The 11910-nt window shown below is 38.1% G+C and overlaps 1 protein-coding gene across 1 annotated transcript in view; it reads left to right on the plus strand.

Annotated features, from left to right (window-relative positions):
• The first annotated feature begins 598 nt into the window (after positions 1–598).
• The window catches only part of NKAP (NFKB activating protein), a 13280-nt gene continuing 1968 nt past the window's right edge, over positions 599–11910 (plus strand). The window contains exons 1-8 of the mRNA XM_012664224.1: positions 599–1157; positions 3763–3843; positions 5424–5494; positions 5680–5820; positions 7644–7707; positions 8999–9108; positions 9206–9281; positions 10585–10734. Coding sequence (XP_012519678.1) covers positions 766–1157; positions 3763–3843; positions 5424–5494; positions 5680–5820; positions 7644–7707; positions 8999–9108; positions 9206–9281; positions 10585–10734 — 1085 coding nt within the window. The 5' untranslated portion in view covers positions 599–765. The remainder of the gene's footprint in view (positions 1158–3762; positions 3844–5423; positions 5495–5679; positions 5821–7643; positions 7708–8998; positions 9109–9205; positions 9282–10584; positions 10735–11910) is intronic.

The following is an 11910-nucleotide window of genomic DNA, read 5'->3' on the forward strand; positions in this document are numbered from 1 at the left end:
TCATTAACCATATACTGTTGGACTAGTATACGACGGGACTAGTTTAGCGGGCTAGATAAAGATGAGATCACAAGTTCATTGTTCTGGAGCATACCAGTGGAGATGGGTGGCTGGGGGATAAGTATGCAGTTTTTCTCTGGGCTGTGAACATAATTGGAGTTTATCAGTCTCAAGTCATTAACATAAGAATTTGTGCCCTCTAAGCTAACTGGGCAATATGGGGCTTAGTTTATAGCTCACTACCAATCACGATAAACTCCTTATATTGCTCGGGATTGGAAAGAAAAAGAAAAACGAAATTATATAATTTATACTTCTGTACATAACGTATACAAATATATATAATTACACACAGAAAGTACACAAAACACAAGCAGAACTAACTGTGTTGTTCATACGGCCACTCAGTGAAATGTATCCTGTGTGCCGTCGTCCTTCCCTTCACATATTTCAAGTACGATGCTGAGAAAGGATGCGATCTCCGATCCAGGTTAGACTTGAAGAGCCTCACTCGGAACTGGAAGGATGTGCGAACCCGGTTGTCTCACCGGCTTATTTATACCGATACACACATCGCTTTCCGTCGGCGAGGACCGCCTAGGTTCGGGGAAGGGATTTGTCGACGTACCCGGAACTCTTTCCTAGGTTTCGTCGGGTTTGGGCGGTTGCGCGGCGGCAGGATCTGGGAACCAAGGCAACCGAGGTCTTCCCAAGGCTCGCGAGAGCGCCCCCTTCTCCCGCAGCTTCGGGAGCCCAGGAGTAGCAATGGCTCCGGTATCCCGCTCGCGCAGCCCGGAGGGGGAGGCCTTGGGCTCCAGTGGAAAACGTCGCAGTTCGTCGAGGAGTCCCAAACCCAGCAAATCTGCTCGCTCTCCGCGGAGCCGCCGCTCGCGTTCGCACTCTTGCTCTCGGTCCGGGGACAGAAATGGCCTGAGCCATCACCTGGGTGGTCTCAGCCAAGGCTCCCGAAACCAGTCCTACCGCTCCCGCTCGCGGTCGCGGTCGCGTTCTCGAGAGCGGCCCTCTGCACCGCGCGGCACCACCTTCGTTTCTGCCTCCTCGTCCGCCTATTATGGCGGCTACTCGCGCCCCTATGGGAGCGACAAGCCATGGCCTAGCCTTCTCGACAAGGAGAGGGAGGAGAGCCTTCGGCAGAAGTGAGTGAGTGAGACGGCCGCACTTTCTCGTGTACGAGCCCATCTGCCTTTGGAGTCTGATTATCGTTCATTCCGCTTCTTACTATTTGCGTTTCGCTCACTCTGCCTGCCCTGTGCCCATTTTCGTGCCTTTAATCCACCCACGACAACCCTTTATTCGTCCTTTTCCCTTACATTTTCTCTCATCCTTGGGCCCCTTCATACAGTGCCTTAGTCTCCTGCAATCCCTTTCCACCTCCTGGTTTGTTAGCGGACGTGGCCAAGAGCCTCAGACCTGCCGGAGTTGTAGCATTTACTTGGCTGCGTCGTTGTCATTCGTAAACCTATTTTTATTCTCCACTAGACTGAACTCGTGGGAAGGAGGAGTCTTATTGATCACAGAATTCGCAGTGCCTAACACTTTGTAAGCGTGCAACCATTGCTTGTTGAAGGAAGGAACAGACAGGTTTGAGATAACAGGATATGTAAGTGAAAATGTAGGGAATTGGGAAGGGTGAAATTAAGGGGTTAAATTGGAGATGAGGAAAACCTTTTTCTCAGACAAGATGATTAGTTAAATGTAGGAAGGGTCATCTGCTAAGCTGTGGATGAGGCTACTTTGAGAAAGATCTTGTTAAATGATCTCCTCAATCTTGATGAAAAATGACACAAGGATGAGATCAGATCTCCTCTAATGAGAGTGAATATTGGAGTGGAAAAATAAATAGTTTAAGAAGAAGAAAGGAAAAGGCTTATAATTATTGCTGTGTAAGTCTTAATATCTAAAGTTTATTAACTGTTAAATTATGTCAGGCACTGTACTAAGTGATTTACATGCACTATGTATTTTCAAAAAAACAAGAACTTTAGAAATACTACAGGCATTGAGGGGCAGGTTAAAGTTTCAACAGTTGGGAGATGTCTTCATGATTCTTTTACTTCCATCAATGAGAGATAATAAAGTATAGTGATGAAAAAGACATGCTCCAGAATCAGACTACCTGAGTTTGAAGCTCTTGTCACTTAATAGCAGTGTGACCTTGGACAAGTAACTTAACCTCTCTGAGCTTCATTTCCTCACCATTAAAAAGGGGATAAAATTAGTAGCAAGGTTTTTAGGATTATAATAATTTAATGCCTAGAACATAATAAATATTCCATAAGTGTTAGCCATTAGTGCTTCATGCATGGGAGCAGAAACAGTAAAAACAGTCCTGAATTAGTGTTGGAGACCTATCTCTCCAAGTTCAATTTTTCAGAAAGATACTCACAGGCTATGTCAATCAGAAAGCAAGTGGCTTCTGATTGGAGAATCTTCACCAAAAGATGTCAGAACTGCTTGGACGAAATTTGTATGTGTACATTTAGAAGATAAATAATTCAGCTTAACAATACAGATGAAGCCAAGTGGGAACTGGTATGAGAACAGGACTTAGTGTTCTTTACAGTCTGATGGGCATTCTTCCCCCTATATGCATAAATTCCAAATACATTTATAAGTATGTCCCCTTTTAGATTGTTTCTTCAAGTGGGAAAACCTTTGAGTCTGACTCTGCATAGTTAATAATACCTTTTCCCCTGAATGAAGGAGTAGAAAATTAGCCAGGTGTGGTGGCTTATGCCTGTAATCCCAGCACTTTGGGAGGCTGAGGTGGGAGGATTGCTTGAGACTAGGAGTTTGAGACCACCCTGGGCTCTCTACAAAATAATTTAAAAATTAGCTAGGCATGGTGATGAGTGCTTGTAGTCCTAGCTACTAGGGAGCCTGAGACAGGAGGATCACTTGAGCCCAGGAGTTTGAGGTTACAGTCAGCTATGATCACTGCATTCCAGCCTGGGTGATAGAGGGAGACCTTGTCTCTTAAAAAAAAAAGTAGAAAATAATTTATTCAAACAAATCAGTTATGTTTATTTTCTAAATTAAAAAAAAACAAATGGAATCATAAGCAGCTAAACTTTGAGAAATTGAACCTTAATTTTTTGTTTTTTTAGTTTGTAAATAATAACAAAAATTAAAACAGAAGAAACCACAAACATTATAAAACAAAAGAAGAAAAAGATTTTAGTGCCCTCTAAAGAGCAGAGAATGGACTGCTTTTCCAAAAAGGAACTAAAAGGAAAACAGAGGGAACAAACTGTATCTCATTGAGTACAATTTTTGTCAAGTAAAACTTTTCTTTCATTTTCAGAACTCTTTTTATTTTCTACTTCGAATGCATCCTTAAATAATCCTGGGTTTCTGAAAACTGAAGGTTTGGCCAGATCAAAGGAGACCTCTCTTTACTTTCATAAATGTGTATAAACAAATGAAGTTATTTCCAAATGTATAACTGTTTCTGTCAAATATTACAGATGTTGAGATGAGCAATTAGAAGCTATGTCATTCATTCAACAGAAGGGATGCACTTGACAGTCTCCCAGGCTATCATTTCTGTAGTCTGTATCATTTGATAGTATTATGAGAACATCAAATCCTAAGTGATGAGTTTACATTTAAACCAAGTTTTTATTAATGTTTAAAATATTAAGGGAAAATAGAACTTGACAGGACTCTTGTTGAATTTGATTATATATTTAGGAAACAATTCAGCCATTGAGTTATAATTTACATGTCTGTATCTTCTAGGAGATTAAGTGAGAGAGAGAGGATTGGAGAGCTGGGAGCTCCTGAAGTATGGGGACTTTCTCCAAAGAATCCTGAACCAGAGTAAGTGGTTAAAAAATACTTAAAATATGTCATGGCATTTGTTTAAATCCTGAGTCTATTGTAAAAATTTTTGTTAAGTGAAGAACTTTAAGTATTACTGTATCTCCCATTTTTCTTCTTTTTTGTGATTTATGCTCTTTAACCCCTTAGGTTTTAAAAATATGGAATATATCTAAGTATTCAGACATGTTGCTAGTAGATGTTAGTAGATTTTAAATTGTAATTCATAGGGTGCTAATTTCCTATTCATAGAAAGGTTCAGTGTTAAATAGTACATTTATATTATAAATATTTTGAATTTCTTTTCTCACCTAACCCAGTAGCAGATTGCATGCCAGGTATTAGCAGAATAAAGGGATTTTTAAAAATGAATGGTTTTGTTTAGTTGAATTTTCCTATATATAATACTATCTGAAGGCATAATGCTTTTTCTTTTTGCTTATTTCTTTTGGTGCTACTCGTAAGTTTCTTCTTCTATTTCTATGTCTACTTTAGGTTGAGTTGAGACAATGTGCTTGACAGGTAAACCTGTAATTTGTGACAGGATGATAAAGTGTTATTATCTGAAACTTGTTCTTATAGATACCTTTGGAAAATGCTTGAGGAGCCTGAATTCATGGAATTAGAGTTGGAAGAAACCCTAAAAATGATTTTCTAGACAATACCTAAGTTATTCCAGGTGTGCTCTTCAGAGGAAAAGATTATATGATATGGAAACTCCCTTTCTAAACTATCGTAGAACCTTAATAATACTCACTTTCAGAATTCTCTGCAACAGAAAGAAATCTCTTTAGATTGTAGTTTGTTGGGTTCTTGCTCTGAGGAGACAGAACAATTGCTCTACTATATGTCCTTTACACGCTTAGAATAAAATTATGAAATCTTCCCTCAGTCTTCCCACCTTCTTATATCTAGTTTCTTTCATCTTTCTTTTTTTTTTTTTTTTTTGAGACAGAGTCTGGCTCTGTTGCCCTGGCTAGAGTGCCGTGGCGTCAGCCTAGCTCACAGCAACCTCAAACTCCTGGGCTCAAACGACCTCCTGCCTCAGCCTCCCAAGTAGCTGGGACTATAGGCATGCGCCACCATGCCCGGCTAATTTTTTCTATATATATATATTTTTAGTTGTCCAGATAATTTCTTTCTATTTTTAGTAGAGATGGGATCTCGCTCTTGCTCAGGCTGGTCTCGAACTCCTGACCTTGAGCAATCCACCCGCCTCGGCCTCCCAGAGTGCTAGGATTACAGGCATGAGCCACTGTGCCCGGCCTCTTTCATCTTTCTTCATGATTCCTGTTTGTCTATCTTTGCCGTGTAGTTTCTTCTGAAAATATAAATTCTCCATGCTGCTTTGTTTGAATAGCACTCTGTAAACTCTAAAGCATGCAAATGTAATTTCTCTTTTTATTATGAAGGTGGTAGACCCTTGAATTCCACTCTTACAAAAGTAGTCCAGTGCTTGCTTTTAATGGTTCTTGGACAATCAATGCTGTTACTGAAAATTTTGAAGTCCATATTTTTACACTCCGTGGTCTATATCTCATCACTTTTTTAATCCTTATGACCATTTTCTTTAAATTCAGCTCTGACGAACATACACCAGTAGAGGATGAAGAACCAAAGAAAAGTACTTCTTCAGCTTCTTCTTCAGAAGGTATTTTTTTAAATTCAGAGCTATTTTATTGAGAAGTTTAAAAAAATAAATTTATAAATAGTTGAACATTAGACTTTGCATTTACTCAAATTGCTCATCATCTATTCCCCTTCAGTATTTCAAATAGAATAAAATTGATGTTCAGGAATACTTTTTTAGAAATTTTTTATTTGTATTTTCTATAGAAGAAAAAAAGAAGAAGAAAAAGTCTAGTCATTCAAAAGAAAGGTCCAAGAAAAGGAGAAAGAAAAAATCATCTAAAAGAAAACACAAGAAGTATTCTGAAGATAGTGACAGTGACTCTGATTCTGAAACAGACTCTAGTGGTAAGAAAGCCAACATTATTCTGCAAGCCTTGCCTCAAAACTAGTTTTACTTCTTTTTTTTTTTTGAGATAGGAATCTTCCTCTGTTGCCTGCAGGGGAGTGTAGTGGTGTCATCATAGCTCACTGCAGCCTCCAACTTCTGGGCTCAAGCAATCCTCCTGTCTCAGCCTCCCGAGGAGCTGGGATCACGTGTGTGCCACTACACCTGGCCTAGTTTTACTTTTTAAAACTTATTTTAGAAGATGTTTCTTAAAAAACAATAATAATAGTGAAGAGTTTTTGAACGCTTGCTGACTTTGTGCTAGGCAGCCTGATAAGTGCCTTATGTTCATTATTGCCATTTAATCCATACAATATCTGTAGGGTACATCTTATAGATGAAGAAATAGAGGCACAGAACAGGTGATAAGTATCTCACCCAAGCTCAGGCAGTTGGGATTCAAGCCTAAGCAGTCTGACTCTAGGTGGGTTGTGTATAGTTTTACGAGTCATGTAGTACCAGACCAAGTCAGGGGTTTGGGCTGCTCCAAAGGAAGCCTTACTGGGCTGCATCAGCCCAGTGGAAGGGCTCTTATGTGTAATTCTCATGCCCAATGGGCATGTCTGTACAATTTTCAAAAATTATACAGACATGCCATAAAGCACCCTGTTCAGGCTGGCTGCCGATTGATGCAAGGCACCCCTTTTGGTGGTACATCACAAAAAGCCACGTTTTTATGACATCTCCACTGATGATTGACCAGAAGGTGCCTCCTGCGGATTGGCACATTACACAAAGGTTCCCTTTCCTCTGATATCGCCTGGGTTCCTTGCCCCCCAATATCACTTCTCTTCACTACTGGAAGACAAAACTTTTAGTCCCCTACTTAAAATCCTTCAAAGCTCTCCATAGCCTTCAGGGTAAAGTTCAGACTCTGATTGATCTCTCTCTAATCACATATACCCTGTCACTCTCTCTTGTACTATCCTCTATAGCCTGACAGCTACTTTCTGTCTCCTCAGTATTCCATGTTCTTTCTCTTGACTATGTTACTTGGTACAGAAAGTCCCTCTGCCTAATGCCAGCCTGTCCCTCCATCCAGCTTGGCTTACTCATTACAACAATAGGCGTGCATTACTTTTGTAATCAACTGATTTTAAAAAGAATTAGCTTAAAAATCACCTTTTTCTGGTTAACCATTCTTCAGCCACCCTCTCCAAATCAATCTGATTTTGAGACTCCTCTGTATGTCCAGAGCACCCCAAGCTTCCCTCTGTCATTCCAGATTGTATTTATCTCTTTACTGGTCTCCTTCATTAGACTGAGCTCCTGGAAAGCATTCTCCTTCCCCTCTGTAACACATACAGTTTTTTTCCCCTTTTTATCATGAAAATCTTCAAATATTCAGAAAAGTAAAGAGAACAGTATAATTAATACCGTATACTTATCACCTAGATTTAACAGTTGTTAGTATTTTGACATATTTGCTTCAAGGATGAGTTTTTTCTGAGATATTCTAAATAAATTATAGATATCATCACACTGCCAGCCTAAATATTTCTGTATGCATCTCTACAAAATAAAAGGCAGTTTCCTACTTAAGCACAACACTGTCTCACACAATAAAATTAATAATAATACCCTATATCACCTAATACCTAATGTGCCTTTAATTTTTGTGTCCCCAATGCCTAGTACACTTTCTGATAAATAGGAAGAAATGCTTCAATGAATTAATTTCTCTCTAACAAAAAATGGGACAACAGTAGGATATTTATCTACTCAAAAGTGTTGGGATTTTATAGTTTAAATTTTTTTCTCAATAATGTGCTTTCATTTGCAGATGAAGATACAAAAAGGAGAGCAAAGAAAGCCAAGAAGAAGGAAAGGAAGAAGAAACACAGATCGTCAGTTTTTTGTTTAATTTTTATTGTAGAAAAGTTCAAATATATATAAAATTACATAAAGTAGTATAATGATCCCCCATGTACCCATCACCCAATTTGAACAATTATCAACTCATAGGCAGTCCCCATCATCCCCCCATTTATTTTGGAACCAATCTCAGATATTATTCCATCTATAAAGAATTCAGCACCTTTCTCTAAAAGATAGGCATTCTTTCTTTCTTTTTTTTTAACAGACAGGGTCTTGCTCTGTTACCCAGGCTGGAGTGCAGTGACACCATGATAGCTCACTGTAACCTCGGACTCCTGGGTTCAAGCAGTTCTCCCGCCTTGGCCTCCCAAAGTGCTTGGGTTACAGGCATGAGCCACCTTGCCCAGCCTTCATTCTTTTTTTTTTTTTATAAAACCATAATCACAATACTAAAATATTTATCACACCTAAAATATTTAACAATACTTCCTCAATTCTCAGCAGTTTTTCCCTACAGTTTATTCCAATCAGGATCCAACTAATATCCATAAATTGCATGATTATATTCTTATGGTATCCTTTAGCATGTTCTTCTGTCCTCTGTATTTCCTGTAGATTGACAGGTCTAGAGGCTTGACAATGTTCAGAAGATTTGAGTTTTGGGCAGGAATACTTCATAGCTGGTGCTGTGTACTTCCATCAGGAGGCAAATAAATGTCTGGTTGTCTCTTTTCATCACATTAGCAGCCATTGATGGTCATTGCCTAGATCCATTATTTCATTAGGGATTGCAAAATGGTGAAAGTCTAATTCTGGCTTTCGTTCATTTATTAGGTAGGATAATTCTATAAGATAAGCTTACCCTCATCAACTATTTAGATACCCTGAAATACAGTTTGTATAATAAGGGAAGGATAATTGATTTTGTTGTTGTTGAGTTTTCAAAATAATAGGTTGGATTTTTTTAATATCATTATGAACCCGAGGATTTAAACATAATTTGGTGTATTTTAATTTATTGCACTTTAAATTGTTACTAATGCTCAAATTGATAAGAGTCATTTTTTAGGCTGTTTATTTATGTTGTTTTTATACAACATGAGAACTATATTTCATGGTTCCCTTCAGTGATCTTTTTTATAGTGAAACGATTTGGTTAAATAAGTTAGAAGATTTTTTAATTAAAATTATTCTCTAGCAAGTTTGAATAAGCTGGGAATTCAGGTCATTTTAATGTCTTACCTTTCATTGCCTTAATATTCCCATGCCCTTTAACATGGCAATATTAAATGAATTTATATCAAATTATAATCCCCACAGGAAGAAATACAAGAAAAAGAAGTCTAAGAAGAGCAGAAAAGAATCCAGTGATTCAAGCTCTAAAGATTCTCAAGAAGAGTTTCTGGAGAATCCCTGGAAGGATCGATCAAGTAGGTTCTTCCGATAGACTTTAACTCAGAACAGATGAAACATTAAATTAACTGATTAGTCAAAATATAAATGTGTTTCTGAACATCTTTCATGCAGAGGCTGAAGAACCCTCAGATTTGATTGGCCCAGAGGCTCCAAAAACACTTGCCTCTCAAGATGATAAACCTTTGAAGTAAGTAGTGCATTTATAATATTTCAAGTATCTTCCAAAAAGTATGCTTCTAACTTACCTTGCCAAGCTTATCTCCCTCTGTTCCCTTATTTATACCCCAGCCTCCAACTAATTATGTACTTTCCCACGTTTGGGCCTTGTTCAGCTTGTTTCTTCCCCCAACATAAATTCCCTTCTTTTCTCTGCCCTCTGTTTTCTTTCCTACTCCCAATTTCTTCATATTAAAATCTTTACCATCGGCCGGGCGCGGTGGCTCACACCTGTAATCCTAGCACTCTGGGAGGCCGAGGCGGGTGGATCGCTCAAGGTCAGGAGTTCGAGACCAGCCTGAGCAAGAGTGAGACCCCGTCTCTACTAAAAGTACAAAGAAATTATCTGGACAAATAAAAATATATATAGAAAAAATTAGCCGGGCATGGTGGCACATGCCTGTAGTCCCAACTACTCGGGAGGCTGAGGCAGGAGGATCTCTTTGAGCCCAGGAGTTTGAGATTGCTGTGAGCTAGGCTGACGCCACGGCACTCTAGCCAGGGCAACAGAGCCAGACTTTGTCTCAAAAAAAAAAAAAAAAATCTTTACCATCCTTCAAAGCCCTTTCAAAAGGATGGGCATATGCTCATTTCCAATACTTCCCCTCCACAAGTAGATGTGATTTCTATCCCTGTTTAATCCTCACAGCATTTTCTATTTCTTTTATGCAATGTATATATTTTACGTTCTATTATAGTTACATTCTTATTAATATGTAAACTCCACAAGGACAGATTATTTTTGTATTACAAGCTTTAGATTTAATAGGCACATAAAAAACATTCACTGAATTGAATGAAGGGATGGTAGCTCTTAAAATCCTTTGAAGGAAAGTTAATTGATAATTGTCACTATATATCATTAGTTTGGGCTATAAGTCTAAAAAGTGTGTTAATTTGAGATATATTATTTCTTTACTTTGGATTTTTTTGAGGGAAAAAGGGAATCAACTAGAGGCAGAACCAGTAATGGCAATACCTATAGGGGTAAATTAATCCATAATTGTAAACCACGAATCTGCACTCACTAACATCACTTCTTTTGTTATTCCAAAATATTTCTGCATTTCTGGGTTAGTTATATAGGTCATAGTGCAATGTTCACTGATTAAAATGAAGTAATTCACATTGGTCTTCCCAAAACACTACTGCTGAGCATTGTTATTTCTACTCTTGTCTGGGAGAAAATGTTTTCTTGTGCTCTCTTTAGATGATGTGCTTTTTATATTGAGATGGTTTAACGGACCTTTTCTGAATTCTGAATTACTTTGTAGCTATGGCCATGCTCTGTTACCTGGTGAAGGTGCAGCTATGGCTGAATATGTAAAAGCTGGAAAACGTATCCCACGAAGAGGTGAAATTGGCTTGACAAGTGAAGAAATTGCATCATTTGAATGCTCAGGTTACGTAATGAGTGGTAGCAGGTATGTTGTTGGCATTGAGGTCAGTTTCCATGCTTAGATCTTTTCCTTCTTTCTTAGTACCAAAATTATATTTTGGTGATTAATTTTCATTAAATGACTATTCCTTTTTTTTTCTTAACCTCAAGTATGAAAGTATAAGTGACTATTACTAATGAAAAATAGAGTATAAATAATGGTTTGATATTAGTTTTATTGGTATAATCACAGTTGTATAAAATTCCAAATATATATGCAAGTCAGCCTCAAACTCAGCTATATCTCCAAATTCAAAGAATCAATCTTTCCAGTGTTTTTTCCTAGTAGATATTTTGGTACAGATATTTTATCCACTGGAGGACATAGTTAAATTCATCTATTTATCATTTCTCCATGAGGAATGTGGCATTTCGATAGTTAGGAAAGCATTTTCATAAGACAATGTTGCCTGGTTTGCAAGTTTGCCTCCTGTTTTATGTGGACCCAGGTTTCTGAGAATGAATAACAGAAAAGGATTACGAAAGACATCAGGTTGGCATGGGGAAATGAATAGGGAAAAGAAAGCAAAGTACCAAGAAGAACCAGAAGAATAAGCTAATAATGTAGCAGTACTAAGATCAATTGAAGTTTGGATTCTTTAAAGCTTTATAAACTTTTAAGTAGATAACTGCTTTTAAATGACATTGGGGAGAAGTATTTGCAGAACCCCGGAAGTACTTCCAGAATCTTGAAATTGTGAGGACCAATATTTGAAACATTATATCAGAGGACCAGCGCAGTAAGACAAGAAAAAGAAATTAGAAGCATAAGAATTGAAAAGGAGGACATAACCATGTCATTTTAAGAGGAGAGTTTAACAAATGGTTGGATATAAGGTTAATATACAAAAATCAATTGCATTTCTATATGCCAGCAACAGACAACTAGAAAATGTAATTAAATAAAAAGAAAACAACACTTATAATAATATCAGAGAATATGAAGGACTTAGGAATGAATCTTAACAAAAGATGCCCAAGACCTCTAAAGGGAAAACTATAAAACATTATTAAGAGACATTATCGGCTGGGCGCGGTGGCTCACGCTTGTAATCCTAGCACTCTGAGAGGCTGAGGCGGGCGGATCGTTTGAGCTCAGGAGTTCGAAACCAGCCTGAGCAAGAGCGAGACCCCGTCTCTACCAAAAATAGAAAGAAATTAA

This window comes from Propithecus coquereli, unplaced genomic scaffold (genome assembly GCF_000956105.1).
Source record: "Propithecus coquereli isolate 6110/MARCELLA unplaced genomic scaffold, Pcoq_1.0 Scaffold873, whole genome shotgun sequence".
In the NCBI taxonomy this organism is placed as follows: domain Eukaryota; kingdom Metazoa; phylum Chordata; class Mammalia; order Primates; family Indriidae; genus Propithecus; species Propithecus coquereli.